The sequence below is a fragment of the Larimichthys crocea genome, chromosome XIII (assembly GCF_000972845.2).
Source record: "Larimichthys crocea isolate SSNF chromosome XIII, L_crocea_2.0, whole genome shotgun sequence".
Taxonomy (NCBI): Eukaryota; Metazoa; Chordata; class Actinopteri; family Sciaenidae; genus Larimichthys; species Larimichthys crocea.
This window is the reverse complement of record NC_040023.1, coordinates 16,875,778-16,897,308: the sequence shown is the minus strand read 5'-3', so window position 1 is coordinate 16,897,308 and position 21,531 is coordinate 16,875,778. Positions and strand designations below refer to the sequence as shown.

The 21,531-nt window shown below is 40.2% G+C and overlaps 2 protein-coding genes across 5 annotated transcripts in view; both read left to right on the top strand.

Annotated features, from left to right (window-relative positions):
- tmem67 (transmembrane protein 67) overlaps nt 1-8,377 on the top strand; it is a 9,653-nt gene extending 1,276 nt beyond the window's left edge. The window contains exons 2-29 of one of the 4 annotated variants that reach the window (XM_019270462.2): nt 275-363; nt 504-594; nt 1,437-1,536; nt 2,489-2,552; nt 2,644-2,715; nt 2,811-2,873; nt 3,090-3,244; nt 3,328-3,436; nt 3,560-3,646; nt 3,834-3,899; nt 4,002-4,155; nt 4,250-4,370; nt 4,748-4,853; nt 5,189-5,245; nt 5,378-5,476; nt 5,571-5,669; nt 5,869-5,877; nt 5,995-6,081; nt 6,168-6,267; nt 6,352-6,485; nt 6,575-6,715; nt 6,840-6,920; nt 7,012-7,128; nt 7,223-7,339; nt 7,449-7,556; nt 7,669-7,771; nt 7,865-8,007; nt 8,099-8,377. In XM_019270462.2, the coding sequence (XP_019126007.2) occupies nt 275-363; nt 504-594; nt 1,437-1,536; nt 2,489-2,552; nt 2,644-2,715; nt 2,811-2,873; nt 3,090-3,244; nt 3,328-3,436; nt 3,560-3,646; nt 3,834-3,899; nt 4,002-4,155; nt 4,250-4,370; nt 4,748-4,853; nt 5,189-5,245; nt 5,378-5,476; nt 5,571-5,669; nt 5,869-5,877; nt 5,995-6,081; nt 6,168-6,267; nt 6,352-6,485; nt 6,575-6,715; nt 6,840-6,920; nt 7,012-7,128; nt 7,223-7,339; nt 7,449-7,556; nt 7,669-7,771; nt 7,865-8,007; nt 8,099-8,179 (2,753 nt within the window). In that variant the 3' untranslated portion in view covers nt 8,180-8,377. Of the gene's footprint in view, nt 1-274; nt 364-503; nt 595-1,436; nt 1,537-2,488; nt 2,553-2,643; nt 2,716-2,810; nt 2,874-3,089; nt 3,245-3,327; nt 3,437-3,559; nt 3,647-3,833; nt 3,900-4,001; nt 4,156-4,249; nt 4,371-4,747; nt 4,854-5,188; nt 5,246-5,377; nt 5,477-5,570; nt 5,670-5,868; nt 5,878-5,994; nt 6,082-6,167; nt 6,268-6,348; nt 6,486-6,574; nt 6,716-6,839; nt 6,921-7,011; nt 7,129-7,222; nt 7,340-7,448; nt 7,557-7,668; nt 7,772-7,864; nt 8,008-8,098 lie in introns of all 4 variants that reach the window. The other 3 variants (XM_019270457.2, XM_010736052.3, XM_019270467.2) reach the window with 3 other exon arrangements.
- Nucleotides 8,378-10,653: 2,276 nt separating this feature from the next.
- pdp1 (pyruvate dehydrogenase phosphatase catalytic subunit 1) lies at nt 10,654-18,906 on the top strand. Its single transcript, XM_027287240.1, has 9 exons — nt 10,654-10,806; nt 12,976-13,240; nt 13,333-13,500; nt 14,122-14,333; nt 14,658-14,739; nt 15,489-15,583; nt 15,679-15,847; nt 15,929-16,147; nt 16,916-18,906. Exons 2-9 carry the CDS (start codon nt 12,989-12,991, stop codon nt 17,294-17,296), a joined length of 1,578 nt encoding a protein of 525 aa, XP_027143041.1. The 5' UTR covers nt 10,654-10,806; nt 12,976-12,988; the 3' UTR covers nt 17,297-18,906.
- Nucleotides 18,907-21,531: the final 2,625 nt, after the last annotated feature.

Below are 21,531 nucleotides of genomic sequence, written 5' to 3'. Positions count from 1 at the left end.
ATAGGAATGTGGAGGGCAGCAAAGGGCCACAGGTCGGATTCGAACCCTGGGCCGCTGCTGAGCCTTCATACATGGGACAGAAGATGCTTTACCAACTGAGCTAATCAATGCCCCGAACTGAGGAATGTTTTGCTTGAAAAATTGCTGCACTGTTAATTGATCCCCCAGAAATAGTTGCTGTCTGTGCCCTAGGAGCTGTCCTATTATTCACAGTCTATGACACAGAACATGCTCTGTTCCCACTAACTCTGCGCTGGTTTCCTTCTTTTTGCAGGTCTGAGCTGCATTTGCAAAACTGGGTACCAGACTCTCACAACTGATAAGGCGTCTGTTACTTGTCGGCAATGTCCAACTGACAAGCCTGTATGTGCTATTTACCTTTTTAATGTCTTTATTTGCTGCTCATCTCACTTTATACTGTAGATAATGCATGTCACACTTCCTGTACAGTTTGTATTAGCAGTTGTAATGATGCTTACCTAACAAGTTGTTTTTCTTTACAGGCAGTAACTAAAGGTGGGTTTGGCTGTATTCGATGTCCAGGCAGTCTCAGTGATGAGGGGCACTGCCAGTGCCCACCAGGCGATATCCTGGGTGAGTCACCAATGCATTTAACAAACATTATTGAATAGTTCCTTGATGAAAATTTCGATAGGGATAGGAATTGATTGGGTTTTATTTATACTATTGCCATTTTTTTTAGCATATTGCTGGCGTTTTGATGTATCCTGTCTGTGCCGTACAACTTTCCCTTTTGCTTCTCTCCCTTGTTTTGGCTGTAACACTTTGTCACCGAGTTCCTTAGTCAACATTTCAACATGATTTACTCTTGACCTTTCTTCTCTTAGTTACCAACCTGTTCTCATACATTCATAATTATTAATAATCAAATAATCAGTTATAATCATATAATCATATAATCATGTTTCCTTTCATTGTTACATTTATCAACTTTAGTCATTATACAGCTTCTGGTTATTATAATCTCTGTGCATTGCCTCATTCAAATGGAACCTTTAATTATCACTGTCGATGAAAAGTCCCTTGTTTTTCCACTTTCAGGCCTGACGATGGAAAGTCCTCTTCTTTCCACTTTAGGGCTTGAGAGTCTCATGTTACTTTTATGCTGGTTTCAGCAGATCAGCAATCTCAACTTACTTGACACCACCCTTACTTGAAATGATACAGACATTTATCAGCACTGTAGCACAGACTCCTTCTTGTTGCTATTCTCTAGCAGTGTAGACACAATGTAACTGTTTTGCCACTGTCAGAAAAATATGTCCGCGTTGATAAAAGGAATTAATAAGCCCAGAGGAGTTCAACTCGGTTCTTGATTCCCATCACTAAATTTAACCCTGTTAGGCAAAAGCATGTAGATAACTGTGTATTTTATGAATGAATGACTGAATATTTGCTGTTTCTTTTTTTTCCAGTGGAGAGAGATGTCAATGGAAACCTTTTGGAAGAGGCCAGGTGTGTAACTTGTAATGGAAACACCCCTGGTTTGTCTGTACCAAACAGCAGTGGAGACAGGTACGTATCAATACCATACAGACACTGATATATCCAACCATCTCATCACACTTAGGAAGCTGACTGAGGCATCTGAGGTTGTACCTTTTTAGTTTGAAAGACACCAGGCAGGAAGGGTCTAATACAAGATGCTGTCTACTTGCATTATGTAAATTGTAGTGGCTTGGAAGATTAAATGCAGGATAGCTTTCTTGCCCCAACTTTAAAGACACTATACTAAATCACTGTTTCACAGGTTATTTGATCTGCAGCATAACAGGATTCTAAAATGTTGAGCAACAATTGATTTCTGCTAATGTAGAAGTCCCTTTACTGTAAATATTTAAAAAACAAACATCAGCAATTGTGTAAAATGTCCACTGTGTAAGATATGAAAAAACTAAATATAATATTCATAACTCTGTTTCCATTAGTCCATATTCACTAGAAATAAAGAATTGTTGTCTGCAGATTCACCGCTAGATGCAACTAAATCCTACACACCTATAAAGACTCTTTGACAAAACTAAACAATCCCTTTAGAGTGTCATTAATCCAAGTCAAAGTGTGTGTGTTATCTAATAGATAAGGAACCCTGTACAGCAGACCCACAGTTTGATAAGGAAGTTACAGAATCCTTAGTTATTGATTTAAGCTCCAGTAACAGATAATCTGTCTGTTAGTACTGTTTCCACCCCTCTGGTCCATCATTTCAGTACTGGCTTATAGTTGTTCCCCGTCTCATCTTGTCTTTATCCCTCTGGACAGATTTTCTTTTTTGTAGCTAAATGATTTAACATAAATGTACATTTTCATTTCCTTTTTTTGTTCTGTTAAATGGCTGATGCCTGCTTACTGTCTCTTAGCACCACTGATATAGTGCTGTCAGAGTGTGAAAAAAGGTTGACTTGATTCCATGTTTTCTTTTCACATTATGTGAGAGCTGTAACAGTTTCCAAAATCTGTCTCTTAGGTGTGAAAGATGTCAGGCTACCTTTATTAACTCCTCCTGTGTGTGTAACCCTCCTAATATCCAGGTGAGTTCTGCTCACTGTCCACATCAAACACACACCATTCTGTAATAGACTCATAAAATGTATCATCAATGACTGTTTGTGATCTCTCTAGGCAGGTGGATTATGTTTTCCTCCAGGCAGCCTCTCCACCAATGTGAATCCCAGTGTCAACTATGCTCAGTTGGTGAGTCTTGTCTCCCCCTTGCTCAGTTTATTTATCTTTATTTTTATATTTTTTCTGATTTATTGTTTATTATTATTATTCTGTTCCCTTTGCAGAAGTTCAGCATCCAGTCTGCCTGGTTCGTCAAAAACCTGTACTCCTCGTCAGCAGCCTGCCTTGTAATTCAAGTTTTCTTTATCTAACATTACAAAAAGCCAGTTTACAAGAGATGTTCATTCGGACATAAGAGGATATCTGGGATATCTGGTCATATTTGTAATTGTGATAGCTGTTAGTATTTGACATAGACATTCATCATTAGCCACTGAAATGCCAAAATGCATCTAATAAATACACACATGTACAGTAAGTATAAACAAGCTGTGTGGTTACAGGTCTTCTCCAACCTGACGGCATGTCAGGCTCTCGGGAACATGTGTGTGATGAACATGCACTCCTTTAGCGGCATCTCCACCGATGCATGCAGACTCTTTAACATCATCTTCAGATCTAGAGCTCCTCTGAGCTCAACGCGAGACATTTCCTACTGGTAATCAACATTGTCATGACATATAAATATTTGCTATGTTTGTAGCGGATGAACAGTAAGAACTTTGGTTACTCTGTCTCCAGGAGAGTTAATCTGCCATGGCTTTACTATGGGGATGAACCAGGTTTAGCCAGTCGAGTGCTTCAGACCGATCCTGTTCCTATTAGATTCAGTTTCAGAGGAAGAAACAAGGTAAGTAATAAACTACCAAACTACCATCTTTAAGTCATCACAATGAAGAATAATACTACAAATTGAACAATGAACCTGTAAAAAAACAAACAATAAAACGGTTTCTGTTTGTGTCTCTGACAGAACACTGACGTTAAGCTGCTTGCTGCTGTCTATAATGTCAGAGGGGAGTTCCTCAGATGGGAACAAGAAGCAGGACGTAGTCTCCAGGTAAGATGTCAAATTATTTGGATATTTGTCTGAATATACAGTAGCATTGTAACCCATTAGAAAATGTATATGGAGCTGCTTGGTTTAGCCATGGGCATAGGTTGGTGATAGGGCCAGATCCTAATCATTGTTTCCCACTATAAGCTGACAAATACTCCACACCACGTCTTCTCTTCCTTTCTTTTAGCTTTGTCCTGAAACAGCCACCAAACAGGCGGCAGCCTTCAGCTTTGGGACCACTTACCAACAGAGTGTGAGTGTTTCTTCTTTCATTTAGCTCAGAGACAAACTCTCACAAATGCTCCTGCAATGCCCAGTTGTATTATAAGTCATGTGTTTGTGTCTGTGTGTGTAGTGTGATTTCTCAGTAGCAGAGCTGTTGGGTACGCATCCTGAGCCGTTGTTCTATGATGTATTCATGGATCTTGGTGGCGGAGAGAACAGAAAACTTCTCCCTCTGCCTACCCTAATCTATAACCAGCAATACAATGGACGGTTCATCAACCAAGGTAGGATTTGATTTTTTCTGTGTGTGTGTGTGTGCGTATGTGTGGTGTGCATGTGTGCGTGGCCATTGCTTTAATATATTTTGTCGTTGTACAGAGAACATGAAGAACTGGTACCTGTCTCGACGTATTTTTCTTGTCGACACGCTGAGTGGAAGAGAGAAGAGCATAGGTTCCCAGCCTAAAGTCATCCGTGTTGCCACCAGTGTCAAAATAAGGTGAGTTCCAGCTCAATGTACACATCACCATGATAAATAAAAAAGAAAGCGGCAGCTTGTTTTTATAACTTGTTATGGGAATTAAAAATACTAATACAGATATTGAAGTTTTTGCATGATGAAATAAAACCTAACAGCGACTGTTTTGAAACTGTGGGAATATAAGGATCAAAGCCTGGAGAAGCATTAGGCTTCCCTCTGTGTCTCATGTAACCAATTTCTTGTTTGTAAGCCATAAATGATCCTTTAAAATAAGTATAAGTGAGTATTTAATTGCTCTTCATCACACCCAAATGAATACAATATGTTTTCTGTTTGCCACCACAGGCTGCTTTGAGAAGTAGTGATGTTTTTGATCAGATGTGTGTTTTTGGTAGATTTCAGCTGGTTCCCCGCACCCAGGAAGGACAAGTATATCCCCCTCTGCTGACTGTGACCTACAGTGATGTTCTCATCACGGATATAAACACACAAACTGTGTCTGTGAGTAGGGCGCGCACACACACTTTTGTCTGTTTAGGACACTCAGTGACCTCATTACAACTAAATGTCTAACCCCAAATCTTACCCTATACTAAACCTAATTTTAACATTGATCTTGAAATCAAGTCTTAATCTCGAAATAATCCTTTGACGTAGTGGGAAAAAAATTATGATGGTTTAAAACTGAAAAGGGTTCTTACAAAGATACAAATATAATCATCACACACGTTTAGCACACGTAAGGACACTGCAGGTTGTTTTTATCAGCAGTCTGTTGAAAAGACAGAAACGAGCTTTTGTTGGCGTACTTGTTGAACTCATTTATCTGTTTCTAGACGACGTTTGCAGTCGAGTATGAGATGGATCAGAATGAGGCTCGCATGAAGACTGATGTAAGTAGAAGAATGAATGAAATGTTTATTCTTAAATGGGCGAATGTGTATAATTGTGCTTTTCAGTGTTGATATCACAACCCACTGAGATGCAGTATCAGCTGTGGCTCTGATGTTTTTGTGTCTGCACAGACCGCTCTAGGTGTGATGGGCGGTGTAGCTGTGCTCTACTCTCTGCTGAAGACGGTCAGCTGGAAGAGGAGAATCGGCTCTGTGCACATTGATGTGGAGGTACTGTGTCTTTAACATGTCATTATTTTCACTTTAATCCATACATTGGTGTAAAGTGTGGAAGTAATGTTAGTCTCTCACTTGTCTGCCTCAGGCTATACTGAAGTTTTTGTTGTTTTATGCCGGAGATCTTGCCAATGTTTTCTTCGCCGTCACTGTGGGAACCGGACTTTACTGGCTCATCTTTTACAAGGTTAGTCTAATTCCTTTGGGACTTTCTTTTATGGGATTGATTTCATACTTGAGTGGTCTCCAGTATCTTCTTTCTGTAGCTTTTGCTTGCTTTGAGCCATTTGAACTTTATTCCTTTTCCAAAACAAAGTCTGTTTCGCTTGTTTTTGCATGAACTTGCATGAAACTAACAGTTTCTTTTTCTTCTCTGCACTCTTTAGACATTAAAGGCAAGTCCTTTTTCCTTTCCTCTACATTCTTTGCCTGAACAATTCTTTAAGATCGCATAGATTTAGGTGTGATTAATATTGGCTCCTTTCTATAATTACTTGCTCTGATCTGTTCAGGCTCAACAGTTTGTGTCAGTGGTGTTGCCACTACCTGCTCAGGAGGAGCAGTTTGTGACATACATTGGATGTGCCTTCGCCCTCAAGGTTAGAGTTCAAAATTGCTTTTGAATGTTGGATCATGTGCTCCTATCAGGAATACTGAAAGTATTGTTGTGTGTATTCATATCCAGGCTATCCAGTTTCTCCACAAGCTGATCATTCAAGTGTCAGTTGATATATTCTTTATTGACTGGGAGAGGCCACGAAGCAAAGCTAGTAGAACTGCACAAGGTATAAACATAGTCTTTTAGTCTTCATAAAAAGTCATTATCCAGCTGTTTTATCCATTCACTATTTTCCCTGCTGTTAAAGCAGGTGAGGGGAAACGTGAGCCCGCTCCGGTCAGCATCTGGAGGACCTACTTTGTGGCCAACGAATGGAATGAGATCCAGACCATCCGCAAGATCAGCCCAACTTTTCAAATCATGGCTGTGCTCTTCTTTCTCGAGGTACATCTCACATAAACACATACTTTTTTTTTTTGCACCTTTTTATGTCTCTTTTCATCATTGCTGACATGTCACTCTGTATTATTCAGGTGCTGGGTTTCTCTAACCTCGCTCTGAGGGACCCGTGGCCAACTTTAGAGCGCTCCTCACAGGCGTACACCCCTTCATACAGCCTGATGCTGCGCTACGGACTGGCAGCCTCCCTGTGGCTCTGCATCGGACTCCTGCAGGTAAAACAGCCATCATTCAGTTTTATCTCCTACTTCCCTCCTTCCTCTCACCGCTTCTGAATGAAGGAAATGTGTAGTATGAGTATAAAGAGCTCCTCAAAAAGATAATTATTTATCCCTTCAGGTGATTTTCTTCACAGTGTTTCATGAGCATTTTGTGGAGGACAAAATCCGCCAGTTTGTAGATCTCTGCTCCATCAGTAACGTACGTAGAAATGCGCATATTAAATTCTTCCAACATATCTGTCTGAAATGTTTGTCTGTAAGAGGATTTTGTCCGTGTTCTTTTTACTTAGGTTTCTGTGCTGTTGTTATCGCACCGTTCTTTTGGCTACTACATCCATGGTCGTTCAGTTCATGGACATGCGGATACAAACATGGAGGAAATGAACAACAATCTGAAGAGAGAGAGTGTATGTACACCAACAGGCTACATGTTGTGTAGCATATTTATTCCATTATTTATCTAACGTAACCACCTATTTCTTTCTTCTTTTTTGTCTTAAGGAGTCCCTGTGTGGTCAGAGAGGTCTACTACCCAACACGGAGATCCAGACCTTTCAGGTGTCTCTTGCCAGACGTCTGTGTGAGCAATACGAGAGGATACGGGAGCCGCTCAGCAGGGTGTGTGCTCTCTCTGTTGTGTTTGTAATTGAGCTCTAAAATATCTAACAAAGAGAAAAATGATTTTCAATTTAAACGGTTCAATGGTTGCTTGTCTCATCTGCTGCAGAGGAGTGGGCCATCACGACTGATGGACGCAGGCTCGGCTAACCTGTTTGAGCAGAACACCAGAGCCTACCACACCATGAACCACTTCCTGGGATCCGTTATAGACCATGTGAGTACACTGAACCCAGCAGAGTTTGATGATAGTACATGTATTTGTTAGATTGTAAAGAAAATTAGTTGTTTTGTACAGATGAGACCCTCATGCTGCGTTTATTCCACAGGCCCAGCCTGACATGGACTATATAGTGAAGGACAAGCTGATGTTTGAGCGGGTCATAGGGATGGAGTTCCTTGAACCCAATGAAAAAAGCATTTTTTACAACGGTAATGACCCAGATAGGCTAGACATTTCTGTTTGTGTATATACACACAGTATGTCAGTGTGTGTATGATGTCGTTTTTCCTTTCTCACTGCAGATGAGGCCCACTCCTTCAGCGATCTGCTGTATTATGGAAATGAGGCCACGTTGCTGATCTTTGACACTTTGTTCTTCTGTGTCGTTGACCTTGGGTCTCAAAACTTTGTGCTCGCATCTGTCCTTACATACGTGCAGCAAATGGTTAGTATTTGGTGTGTATACAGTGTTGCCTGTTGTCACTGTGTTAACGAGGGGACGTATTTAAAAAAAAAAAAAATCTCATTTGTTGCAGATATTTCGCTTGATTCGTAACACTCTCGGAAGGAAGAACCTCGTCAACAAGACTCTGGTGGATGAGCGATTTCTGATATGAAAATATGTATATAAGTAATTAGCAGTGTCAGTGTTGTTTAGTGGCATTTCTCTCAGGCGTTTACCGTTCACAGCTTTTGCAGCTCGTTTTTTGTACGTTCTTTACACAGTATTTTCACTGCTGTTTCATGCTGTAAATATTATAATTTTTGTAAGAATTTTGATGTTTTTATCGATTAAAATATTTTGATATGTGTTTTGACAGTATTGTTTTGAGGTCATTTTAGTAAAACACAAATGTATGATGATTAATCATCAATTGGAATTCCTATGATGTCATAAAGAAACATTTTTATGCAAAGAAGAAGTTCTAAGTGCCTGAGAGACTTTAGAAATATGTCAACCATTAGAGGCTTTGCCATTATCCGTTTAACATTTCTGGCTGTATTAGGCCATAATGGACAATGTTGCATATTTTATGGATTAGCCAAAACAGAGATTCTTGTCCTTTTTATTTTACACAATAACAATTGCTCAGCTGCTTTTCTTATACCAAGATATATATCGGTATTGTGATAGAGAATTACATATTTTGACAGAGGAGAGTTCATTTTGAGTCGAGTCAGCTTGAAACCAAAAGACAAGCTTTGACTTATATGTGGTAACACACAAAGGAAGCCAGCATCTTTCTCTGTTACACACATACATTTTGTCTCCTTTGTCCTGCCTTTGGTAGCTATTTGTTATTTCTGCAAAAATGTACACCTTTTAACAAATTCACTTCAGTAAAATGATCACATATAATAACACAGTGACTATCATAGTGAAATGTACAATCTACAATTTGTTATAATTAAATTGACAATAAATAATGTAAAAGGAGAGTTATCAGGGATAAACAATAATGGTTATTATGGAAGTAATGTGAGTAATAAGTAAGTAAAAAATAATCCTAATGGAACTTATTAAGTAATAATAAATAATAATTAAAGCTGCAAGCAGCGATGGCCGGGCCCTCAGACATGTGCGCACGTCGAAATGTGCATAATATCGGTCTTAATAACCACAAGAAGTTTCAGATAGCTCTGAGAAGGTGCTTCCTGCCGATCTCTTCTTTGAATCTTTTTATGGATCGCCACGCCCACACTGTTTCCCCAAAATGCATAATTTTGACAACTTTTGCTAAGTACATCCATATGAACACACCTACCAAGTTTGAAGTGAATTGGATAAAATCCCTAGGAGGCGTGCGTTCAAATATGACCCCTTCTCTATCTGCCCGAAACAGCAAAAATGGAGATTTTCATTCTTAAATATCTCGCATCCTGTTCATTGTAGCCCGTTGCTCCAAGAGACTTTTTTGTAGGTCTTGCTATGTTCTATAATTCGGCTGAGGTTTCACAACTCTGTGTCCAAAACGGTGGTGCGGCTGTTCCAAAGAAAAATTCAAGGGGGCGCTATAGAGCGCTTTTACCCCGCCCCCTAAATAATTATGCAGCCGAATTTTGCATAATATTGGTCTTAACAACCACAAGAAGTTTCAGACAGCTCTGAGAAAGTATACGAGAGGCCAACACTTTTGCCTGAAAATCAGCCAAAAAAATGTTTTTTTCGGAAAAATCGGCGCCGTCACGGCCACGCCCTCTGATGAGAAGTTGCGATTTTAATAACTTTTTATTGTCGGGGCCTTAAGAACACACATGGCAAGTTTTAAACACATCGGATAAAATCCTTAAGAGGAGTTCGTTCAAATGCGACCCCTGGAAATGACCCCAAAAACACGAAAAGGCCAAATCTGACAAAAATTGGACGCCGTACGCTTCACTGTAGCCAGGGTCACCAAGAGACTTTTTTGTGTGTCTCGGTATGTTACATACTCACTCCAAATTTCGTACATGTGGACGAAACCTGGACGAAATCGTGGCGAGGGGCCCCTCCAAAAACATACATCTAGGTGGCGCTGTCGAGCCATTTTTGCACGTCCATGTGCGAGACCCCCAAAATGCTAATTTTACACCCGACTTTGGGGGGGGTAGGCAAATTTTCATGAGTTTTCGAGTACGTATAGGCCGTCGAAAATGCAATTTACTTTTAAACTTTCGAAATCCAATAGGGATTAATAATAACAACAATAACAGTAATAAGGACTATAAATAACATAAGACCGATTTTACTGAGCGCATACTGAGGAAATTGACTTGTTATAGCAGCTCTCAAGACACAAGGTGGAGCCAGAGCCAGAGTGACACTAAACAACTGACCAAAGTCATTAAGAAGCATGGCTCTGTGCCCTGGATCCTCTGGTGCTGGTTGTAGAGAGAAGTATGATAGAGAAGATCTATCTATCTATATTGCCCTTTTGTGGGAAATAATAGACATAATCTAAATGTAAATAGATATTAGGATCTATAATTGTCTTTCAGCGTTGCAGATCACAGACACAGGTTATCAGTATATTATTATCTCTGCTGGTGAGGTGTGGGCTCGAGGTGTGGGCTCGAGGTGGGGTTCACCTCTGTGAGGCCCCTTTCGTGCGTAAGGAGGTTTACGTGACGTAACCGCGGCTGTCAGCGCTCGGCCAATCAGCGCCGACTCTGCGGTGCGGCGCTGCTCCAGGATGATAGGGACCAGAGAGGGGTTGGTGTTCAGCCATGAACTTTAATAACTTCTCCACATCCACCGGTTGAGGTGAGTCTGAATTTTGCCGTGCGTGCACGCTTTGTGACTGTTTAGTGTCGAGGCTTCGCCGCTGGGTCCGTCGGGTTTGATGCTAACGGACGTTTTTTCCAGTTGGACGGCGGTTGATGGGTGTTACCCACACGCCACTAGCTACCATTAGCACGACTGACTGGAGCCAGCAGAGCTCACGGTAACACTGTCTGCTGATGCCATGCGGTGACACAGCTCAGCTCTCACACTAGTGATTTGTGTTGCATGTCCCGGTGACTGCTACAACACGGTGGAGTTGTAGACTTGGTCTGGTGCTAGCTGGGAAAAGAGGCTGAGTGATGTCAACAAACATGGCAACTTTGTGGTGAAGCTCAGAGCTGGGACGGGCCATCTGTGCTCTCTGACTCATGCACAGTTTAAATCTTTATTATTCCTCCACTTTCAACTGAGCCAGCATCACCTGAGCTGCTGCATCTCTCTCAGGAACCAGACCTGACTGGATGGAGATTTAACTCCGAGGAGCTGCTAACTTAAGCATTTAGGACAGATTACATGTACAGACGTCAGTCTGGATCCACTTCACTGTGTCATGACCTGACATAACATTTCTCAAGATTTAAATGTCAGTGCTGAGATTCTTGCCAGAGCTATTTTTAGTGGGGGCGTGCAGCCCCTGCTGACCTGTTGGAGAAGAGAGCAGAGTTACAACTCAAGCCGGCACGCTGCAGTGATCTGCCCTGCATACTTTCTTTAGATTTTAGGACTAAAAAGTGATCTGTCTTACAAAAGGTCAGCTGCTGTAGTATGTCAGCATAGCAGTTACCACAATATCCCCAAGCATGCACACTGATATTAAGGCAGAATGTAAGATAGATGCATTTTACAAATACAGGGACAGGGACATCCTGCTAAAACTAACATCATCTAACAAAAGAGTCTTGCACAAATCAAACTCTCATGAAGTTCAATATTCAGATTTTGTTGAAACTGTTTCAGAGAGGTGTTGATTCATCTTAAAAAGAGCAAAGTGACCTGTACTGGAGCTACCACAAGTCAGCTGCTTTGGCTGTATCCTTTTCACAATAATATCTCCTAGGTTGGTTTGACATCCTCACACTGAATACACACTGAGCTGAATGTGTGGGCATAATGTACGTGCAAGATGAATGGAGGGATTTTAATACGGGCATTTTACAAATTGAATCGCTGTTTATGAGGGACTTCCTGCTAAAATGAATGTAGTGTTATAGAAGAGTCATGCCGTGAATCACACTCTCATGAAGGTTTAATATTCAGGTTTTAGAAAGGTGTTGATGAGCATTTTGGAAGACGGTGGTGCTGGACTGGATTTCATAATACAGAGAGGCTTTTTTTCCCTATTTAGCCCACTTTATTGATATAAATAGGATGGACAAAATAATTGAAACAGCACCTTCACATGATCATAAAGTTGACGCAATGTTTCTCTAAAACCAAGTTTTTAACCAAAACTGAACAAACTGTTAACTTTCATAAAGATGGGATTCATTACAGAACAGTTTAGTTTCAGGTGTACCTCATAACTGAGTGATATGTTATATTTCTGGTCAGTATGTAAATAGCTTGAGCATGCAGCACTAATTAAATGAACTAACTCATTAAATTAACTAACTAATAAAAATGCAGCATGTTACACACATACAGCACCATGCTCTGCATCCCTGATCTCTGATGCTTCAAATTTTCCATTGCTGCCCATGATTCTCCAGAGCAGTTAATCAACAACCTGTTTATTGATCTGATTTGGTTTGACGTCATATGAAAAATATGTGAACGGTGGCCAGCAGAGTTGGAGTTAAAAAAATTATTTGACCGTAAATAAATATTCGAATGTTGCTGTTTAATGTCACTGTGGTGGGTTGATGTTGTTAGATTATTTAGACACCCTAACTGTATTTGGTGTTTTGAGGTCCTGATTTAAGACCCTTCTGCTGTGAACCTGTCGCACCTTTTAATCCTCATCACATGATCTTTCTGTTTTCACATTGTTTGCTTAATGGTGCGTAAAGAGAACACTCTGTTATCTGTAGATGAATGCATCTTGATAAAAGCACATTCAGCTGTTGTTGCTTCCAGGCTGCTGTTCCTCTCTGTGTGCCTCTTCAATAGGCTTGATTGAACATTATCTGTTTGTGTATGTGCCTGCAGAGCACCTTCAGCCATGCCTGTGACATCTCAGCTGTTCAGGGGTTTGCCCCGTACCAAGGTCTTGGCCTCCGGTCTGTTACCATGCCAACACCACCAGTCCCATCTAGCACCCATCACTCAGCGACCTGCCTCAAGACGGCCCTCTTGTATGTGGCAGAGCCACCAACACTCAAGAAGCTACCAGACAACCTCAGCTCTACGCAGCTACATCCTCACACCCCCGCAAGTCAACTCTATTCTGAAAGCCAACGAGTACAGCTTCAAGGTTTGTGGGCTCATTCATGCACACAGAAAACACATTGCACCATCTCTGCATTTAGGTTTTCATCTTACAATTTCTATATGTTGTGGTTCAAGGTGCCAGAGTTTGATGGGAAGAATGTGTCATCGGTGATGGGTTTTGAGAGTAATCAGCTGCCAGCCAACGCTCCCATAGAAGACCGTCGAAGTGCAGCCACATGCCTGCAGACACGGGGAATGCTGCTGGGTGTGTTTGATGGTCATGCTGGCTGCGCCTGTGCACAGGTAAAGCTGTTGTCTTGTCCTGCAACATACCTATGTATATATAATCGAAACTGAGATGTTATAACTCACACATTTCAAATCAGTTCACAAAAAAATAACTTTAATTGCATTTTCTGTAGTCATTTCTAAAATATGGAGTACTTTCTCAATGTTCCAGAATTGAAAGGAAAAGTGATTATTATGCTTTATTTGTGGGACAGAGTATAGAGTATTTGGTTAATCCAGTAAGTGAAAAACAGAAAATTATAAATATATGTTGTAATTTGTGACTGTAATCTGAATATCCGTCTCTAGCAGTGCAACAAACTTTTTTAAATTTTAGGCTGTAAACATCTGGTATACTGCTTGTCTGTCAGTAGTTACATTCAGTTATATCAGATTCAAATTTACTGTCATTACACACTTTAAGTACCAGTATAACAAAATGAGTTTTAGCATTAAATCAGATGTGCAAACAGTACAGTAGAAACTAGAAATGGTATACCACAGGTTATGTTATATACAGTATAATTATTAGAAGACAATACTTTTGTTGTTTATATAGGAACATTTTTAAGCCCTTCAGCATTGTCATTAGTTTTTCTTGGGAATTGTTTTCAACTCCCCTCCTCTCTCTGCCAGGCGCTGAGTGAGAGGTTGTTTTACTACATCGCCGTGTCTCTGCTGCCACACGACACGCTGTGTGAGCTCGAGGCCGCGGTGGAGGGCGGCAGAGCCCTCAGTCCCATCCTGCAGTGGCACAAACACCCCAATGACTACTACAGCAAGGAGGCTCAGACTCTCTACTTCAACAGCCTCCGGACATACTGGCAGGAGTTAATAGATCTCACAAGGTGAGGGGTGAAAAACACAGCAGAGGATACCACAACATGTGTTACTTTGTCGCCTTTTACCTCAAAACCAAGATAGGAGATAAGGTTCTCGGCTGTAAATCTTGTTTCAGAAGGGTGTAAATTGCTGTCCAGTTATTCTTTTGCTAACATTTCAAAGTGAACTTCCTGCTTTCTTATTTTATCTTCTTCTGTACCTTGTAGAAACACGCCCACACCAACACTGGCCCATCTGTTGTTTTGCCAGTAGTGCTGTTGCCGGTCTCTGTTCTTGCCCTCTGGCTTCCTCTCTATCAGCTAGACCCATATTGCTCTCTCTGTTTTCAGCCCAGGCGAAGTTCCAGACACTCGCGAGGCGTTGCTGAATGCCTTCAAGAGGTTGGACAATGACATTTCCCTCGAGGCACAGGTGGGAACTGTCTTAATGTGCTGCTGGTTGTTTTAAAAGCATCTTGTGTTAATGAGGAACTCAGATGTTCTCCCTACTAAGCTCCTGTATCAATCCATGTTTGCAGATTTGGTGTTTGGTTTTATTCTGCTAGATTTTTATAGCCAAATAGGCCCTTTGGATTACACCACTGTGGGTCAGCAGTCAACTCTTAAGTTTAAGTCTGAGTATCTTTGACTGAATTTCCCAAATATTTAATAAATTTTAAATGAGTGATGTCTAAATTTTGAATTTCCATTTACCTATTTTACATATGGACCTAACACTAGCACTAGCCAAAGAGTATAATGTAAATTTAAGTTCACAAGGCTTAATCTGCCACTTGATTAACAGCATTCATTGCCCAAAGTGCAACGTAGCACACACATTGCATCAGATTTCAAGTTTGTCTACATGTGCTGTGAGCCCGCATTCTTAAATAGCTAGATGTTCAGGCACAGGTTCAAGATAACACTTTCAAATATGTTGCCCTGCGTCAGTGATGTCTCTGACTCACAGTTATCGAAATCTTAATCAAAGTGCAAGTCATTACATCTGCTGTGCAGTGCAGGACATGTGAGTGCTGTGGTGGCAGCACACAAAAAAATGCGAGCATCCAAATTTAAACTTTTATGGATTTAAGAGCAGCTCAGGTGTCACTGCCTCTCCATGTAATTTAAACCATGTACCATATCCTGTCTGGGGGCTGACAGTGTCATTTTGCTGTCTAGGTTGGAGACCCAAATGCTTTCCTGCACTATTGGGTCCTGAGAGTGGCATTTTCTGGAGCGACGGCCTGCGTGGCTCACATTGATGGATCAGACCTGTACGGAGAATAAATACATGCACGCACATTCCTGTCACAATTGTGTCAGACGGATATTTCTCAGCCTTGTTTCTTCTTCCTTTCTGCTCCTGAAGGTATATAGCCAATGCAGGAGACGCTCGGGCAGTGTTGGGGGTGCAAGAGGAGGACGGTTCTTTCAGTGTTCACACACTCTCTAATGACCACAGCGCCCAGAATGATGAGGAGGTGGCTCGGATACGGGGTGAACACCCTCCATCAGAGAGGAAGACAGTTATACGACAGGTACTACTCTCACTAATCTGCTCAGTGCGGTTGTTTGTTACAGCATTTATTAAAACCTCTTTTTGTCGTCTTCTCTATCAGGACCGGCTGCTTGGCCTCCTCATGCCGTTCCGTGCGTTTGGGGATGTGAAGTTCAAGTGGAGTATTGAACTGCAGAAGCGCGTGTTGGAGTCTGGACCTGATCAGCTCCATGAAAACGAGCACACTAAGTTTATCCCTCCAAACTACCACACACCACCATACCTGACCGCTGAGCCTGAGATCACGTACCACAAACTACGGCCACAGGATCGCTTCATGGTGAGAGAAGAGGCACAACATCATCAAATCTTTCTGCGTTTGTTAGATACAAAGTGATGCGTAACACGGTTATGACTAGTCTGAAAAAAAAGACTGAATTAATGCTTTGTTTTTGTTTTTAATTTACAGTATATACCACATTAAAAGTCATAGTTTCTGTCAGTCCTATACAGCAACTATATACAACTATTTTTATGGATGGAGCTCTGTAGCTCTGTAGGAAGACGATCCACATTGTGGACAACTATTTTCCCACAGGCTGAAAACAGTCATCACTTGGTACAACACCACAGGTCTGCAACCAGGATAAGATATTTCTAATCTCTATAAAATGCTAAAATGATAGTAAGACACCTTTTTATAAATACAATGAGATTTATCAGACAGTGATGGTTAGCCTTCTCACTTTTAGGTGAAAGACATGAAGTCTACCGGCTAAAGACAAAGCTTATTAAATCGGAGGTCTGGCCAAAACAAAATGAAACACTTGGTTGATAAATGAGCTCTTCACGCTGGCGTTTGTATCATGAAGCATTCTATTTAAAATCACAATAAACAGAGCAGCCTTTCTTTACAGGAATTATTTAGCTTCCATGGCTGACTTTCAAATTTCTCTGGTTGGTTTGAAATGAGAACTCTCTGACCTTTGCAGACAAAGGCTGTGTTTATTAGTTGTTTTTAGTTTTTCATAATCTGTTTCTAGTGGAAATATTTAGCAAATCGGATATAAAATGTTTGATGTTACAGCCCCTCTGTCTGTCCCTGCAGGTGATTGGCTCTGACGGCCTCTGGGAGACCCTCCACAGACAGGAAGTGGTTCGTATCGTTGGGGAGTATTTAACCGGGATGCAGCAGCGCCAGCCCCTCAAAGTTGGAGGCTACAGGGTCACCCTGGGACAGATGCAGGGCCTGCTAGAAGAGAGGAAGGCTCGTGTGTCTTCGGCTTTCGAGGACCAGAACTCGGCGACCCACCTCATGCGCCACGCGGTGGGAAACAACGAGTTCGGCACGGTCGACCACGAGAGGCTGTCGAAAATGCTGTCGCTGCCCGAGGAGCTGGCTCGCATGTACCGCGATGACATCACCATTATCATCTCTCAGTTCAACCCTCATGTGATTGGAGCACAGAGACAGGAAGGACAGTCCTGAGCTGTACAGAAGCCATTAAATGGTGTTACAACACACACACACACACACACACACACACTTGTGTAACTGAGTACTGTAGATCTCAGAAGCACACTCTGCGGACAAACAGGCCATATTAAGAAAATGTCTGTCCAGGACTCTGAATGAATTGTTTTAACTCTAGTCATGTAAAGAATTTGTATGTTTGTATGCAGTGCTAGAGAAGATCTGGTTCCTTATGAAGTGAGAAGATCTCTTTATAAACATAACATGTTATTTATGCTGCCAATATGCTCTGTTGACCGTTTCATACACATTTCTCTGCGTTGCTGGTAAGACACTGTTACTGTTGTTTTTGTGCCAAAAGATTCAACCTCTTCGTCTGCTGAAAGACTCGGTTGAAATTATAAAAATTCCAAAGAGGGTGAAGGTAAAGAAGCCTTTTGTTGACTCGACCTGCTTTTCTGATATGGACTCTAACCGGGCTGCGTCATTATGACGCCACACACTTTTTTTTTCTGCTGTCTGGCTTTGTTATCCGCATCCCAGACTACTTCTACATCTGTGAGGCTGATGTTACGACACGGGACTGTTGCATCTGTTTTATTTTTACTATTACTACTAATTATCATTTACACTGCAGTCTATCAGTATTTGGATGTTGACGTCTACTCCAGCATCTGATTTAAGCGCAGACTTTGAGCTTTGAGGTGTTTACATCCATTATTTGGGTGCATGCATTGATGTGGATGTAAATATTTTAAAATTTAAAGTTGACCCTTGAAGCTTTAACCTCATATTATAGTGGTTCCTATCCTGTGTGAGTCCCAAGAAAAACCTCAGGGGTCACAATCATAGCATAGAGACAAGAGAGACAAGAGAGAGAGAGAAAAACAATTCTGTTACACATAATATTATATATTTTCTCTGACTTTTTTAAGACTTATAAAAATACTTAAATGAGACAATTAGAATAATCTTAATTTTAAAGGATCACAAGCCAAAAATGTTGAGAACTACTGAGCTAGTGATTGTTTTCATTTCAAATCTAATAAGCTGGAGTACAAATATTTACAGTCTGCACAGTCTTAACAAGTTATTAACTCTTGGCAGGCTTGTACTGTGCACCACTACAGGTAAACTGACTTGTACCTGGATTTCCTGTGACACTATCACTTTATTACTGTGGCACTTCTTCACCGGAATAAATAATAATGTCCGTCAGTGAAGCTCTAAGCAGACACATTGACTCAACTCCACCACACTTGTGAAGTAGTTGGAGTAAAATTAAAGTTTGTAGTCATCTTTCAAGGTTTTTGGGGATTTAAAAGGGATGTGTGTTAAAATTAGCAGTGGTAAACACTTTGGGATTTTTTTAAAATTCATGGTAAACACTCTCCTGATACTCTCCAAACACTATAGATGAGGCCGTGCCTGTGTGTTCAAATGTATTTAAGCCCAAATAAATGAGCAGAATGTAAATTTGAAAGAAGCTGTTTGAATATTAAAGATTATTTATTCAGCTTCAGCCGTATGTTACACGTCTTTATCTACATTTGTATGTATAAAATTGTAACTTATGTGGGTTAAGTTTTGTATATGGAATGGTTTAATAAAACACTGAATACACACCGCTCAGTACTCATGTTGTGTGTTTTGGTTGGCACAGGCTGCTCAGCGGTAAACACACCGCCACACCCCTGAATGCAGTAGGACGTCCTACTAACCTTCAACCACCGGGAAGGTCAGTGTGTCTCAGGTTGCAAATGTGACAGTAAATGCAGCTGTGGACTTAAATAAACACTGAGGTACTTTACTTGAGTGTCTACATTTTTCACATTTTTCAACAGATTAGGATTTGTTTAATTTATTATTATGTTTACAGTTTTACAAATATATTTTTATGTTTACAGACAAAACTAAGAAACAGTATAACTTTTACTGATATTACAGTAAAAGGATATTAGTACTGTTGATTTCACATTTAAAATTGCCATGTAATATGTATATATGTGTGTGTTTTACTGTACACTTAACAGTCTGTCATCATAAATACTGCTTTGTTCTTTATAAATTCTGTAGAAATAAAGGTTTTGCCATGAAATATGATTGTGTTTTACCCTTAGCCTAACCTCCAACCTAACCCTAACCCAGTTAGCGTGTTTGACATCTCTTAACCATAAAATATAACTGGGCAGCTGTGAGTTTACCTTCATCCTAATAACATTATAATTTATTTTCTTTAAGAGGACAGTCCTCTCCGAGGACAGTCCTCTCCAAGGACACTGAAAATGACAAATGGCTTACTCAGATTTTTAAAATATGTGAATAGCTTTTAAGATCTGATCCAATTAAAAAGACTAAACTGCATAATAGTATACAACATTTCAGCTTAAATGATTAGTTGAATTAATCAATAATTAAAAATTACTGACAGCTGATTTTGATGATTAATAGTAGTATTTTTTCAGGCAAAATGCCAAACTTTTCATGGTTACAAGATCTCAAATGTGAAGATTTTCATAATTCATAAATCACTATTTTCTGAGATTTTACAAACTAAAGTGAAAACCATCAGATTAGTCTATACTGAAGAATAATTATTAGTTACAGCACTATATAAAAGTAAAAAATCAGCTCCATCTCGACCAACTACACATTTATACATCCGCACATTGAGTACTGTTACTTCTGATAGTACATTATCTTGGTAATACTTAACGCTTAAACAATTTAACCCCATTCTTAATGGAGGACTGTGAACTGTAACTTGTGCAGCATTGCAACTATTACTTCAGGATTTAAGTGCTTCCTCCACTAGTGACACAGAATAGTTATTTTCATGAGAGTCAGTTAACTGCCACTAGATGATGCTGCAGTATCAAACAAACCAAAGAGTCAAAGAGGAGCTTAAACTGTATCCACGATCTGGAAAGATACTGTCATCAACTTCTGATGCTTTGTGTCAGATTTCTTCTGTAACAAAAATACATGACACAGAATGACGTGAAAAAAACAAATATTACATTTTATAGTTTTGCTTTAACTTCCAATTAGCTGGTAAAAAAAAAGAAGCTGCTTTTTTCCACTTTATCCCTCATTCATATAAATGGGATGGACAAAATAATAGAAACACCTGACGGAACACAAACTGCAACCTGCAAACCACTAAGAGTACAACTTCAGGAAGGTAGGCTTTGTTGCAGGCCTGTTAGACTAACTATAACTAAGGTATAACTATTTAACTAGTAACTGAATCTATGCCTTCATGAGAGAAGTTATAATTGTTGACAAATTCTGCACGTTAATAAAGACATTAAAATGTGTCCTTATATCTACTCAAAAAACTCTTTCTGTGTGGAGTTTGCATGTTCACCATGGGATAGACTCCATTCCCCACAACCCTGTTACAGATAAGTGGTTACAGAAGATGGATGGGCGGTTATATAGTATAACAGTAACTTTGGAATTATGTTTCAAACCACTAAACATGAAGAAATGTAAGGTTTTTTCATACATTGTTTTGTCCATTTACTTAATTCAAACTGTTACAGCACCATTTGATGGGTTTTAAGAACAACGGATGGAACTATTTAAAAAGAGTATAAATGAAACTGACTCATCATTTATTCTTTGCAGCAGTGATCAAAAATATCCTCACATGGTTCCAGATAACAACACTTTGTGTGGTTAAGCTCTGAATATTGCAACTGTTAAACAATCTTACAACTTTTACATATATGAGACCCTTTTTCCCTGCTTGGTTACTCAGTTGTATTTACAAAGGATAGAGACAGAGAGAGGAGGGGGTTTAGGTTCTTGTTTTTTGATCGTCATCACAGTGACGTACTGTAAGTGTGGGTGTATTTGGTTCAACAGTGACGTTCAGTCATTTTACTGGAAATAAACTTCCCTACCAAACATTTTGGTCAGTTACATGTCTCATTTCCGCTGGAGCAGTGCAGATGTTTTTCCAGGACTAGTTCGTAAAAAGCAGGCTTAGTGACATTTGCTTATGGTGAAATTAAGACGCAGGATGTGTAATAAAGTCATCCCACGTAAACAGTATCACAGCAGAGGAGTCATTAAAAGTTATTCACCACTAGGGGTAGTCATAACTTGTCAGGCCTCCAATAGTTCAAGAAAGCTGTGTAAAAGCACACGAACTGAGGAAGCACCATCTCATCATCCTGCAGTGAAGAAACTGGAGGCAGGTTAAAAAATACATATTAATCAAATAATTAAAAAAAATACAT

What these genes read in the sequence shown, in the direction of transcription:
- pdp1 (XM_027287240.1), top strand. Translation starts at nt 12,989, where the DNA reads ATGCCTGTGACATCTCAGCTGTTCAGGGGTTTGCCCCGTACCAAGGTC. An exon ending in GGAAGACAGTTATACGACAG is followed by an intron (nt 15,848 to 15,928) that starts GTACTACTCTCA and finishes CTTCTCTATCAG; the next exon opens with GACCGGCTGCTTGGCCTCCT. An exon ending in GGCCACAGGATCGCTTCATG is followed by an intron (nt 16,148 to 16,915) that starts GTGAGAGAAGAG and finishes CTGTCCCTGCAG; the next exon opens with GTGATTGGCTCTGACGGCCT.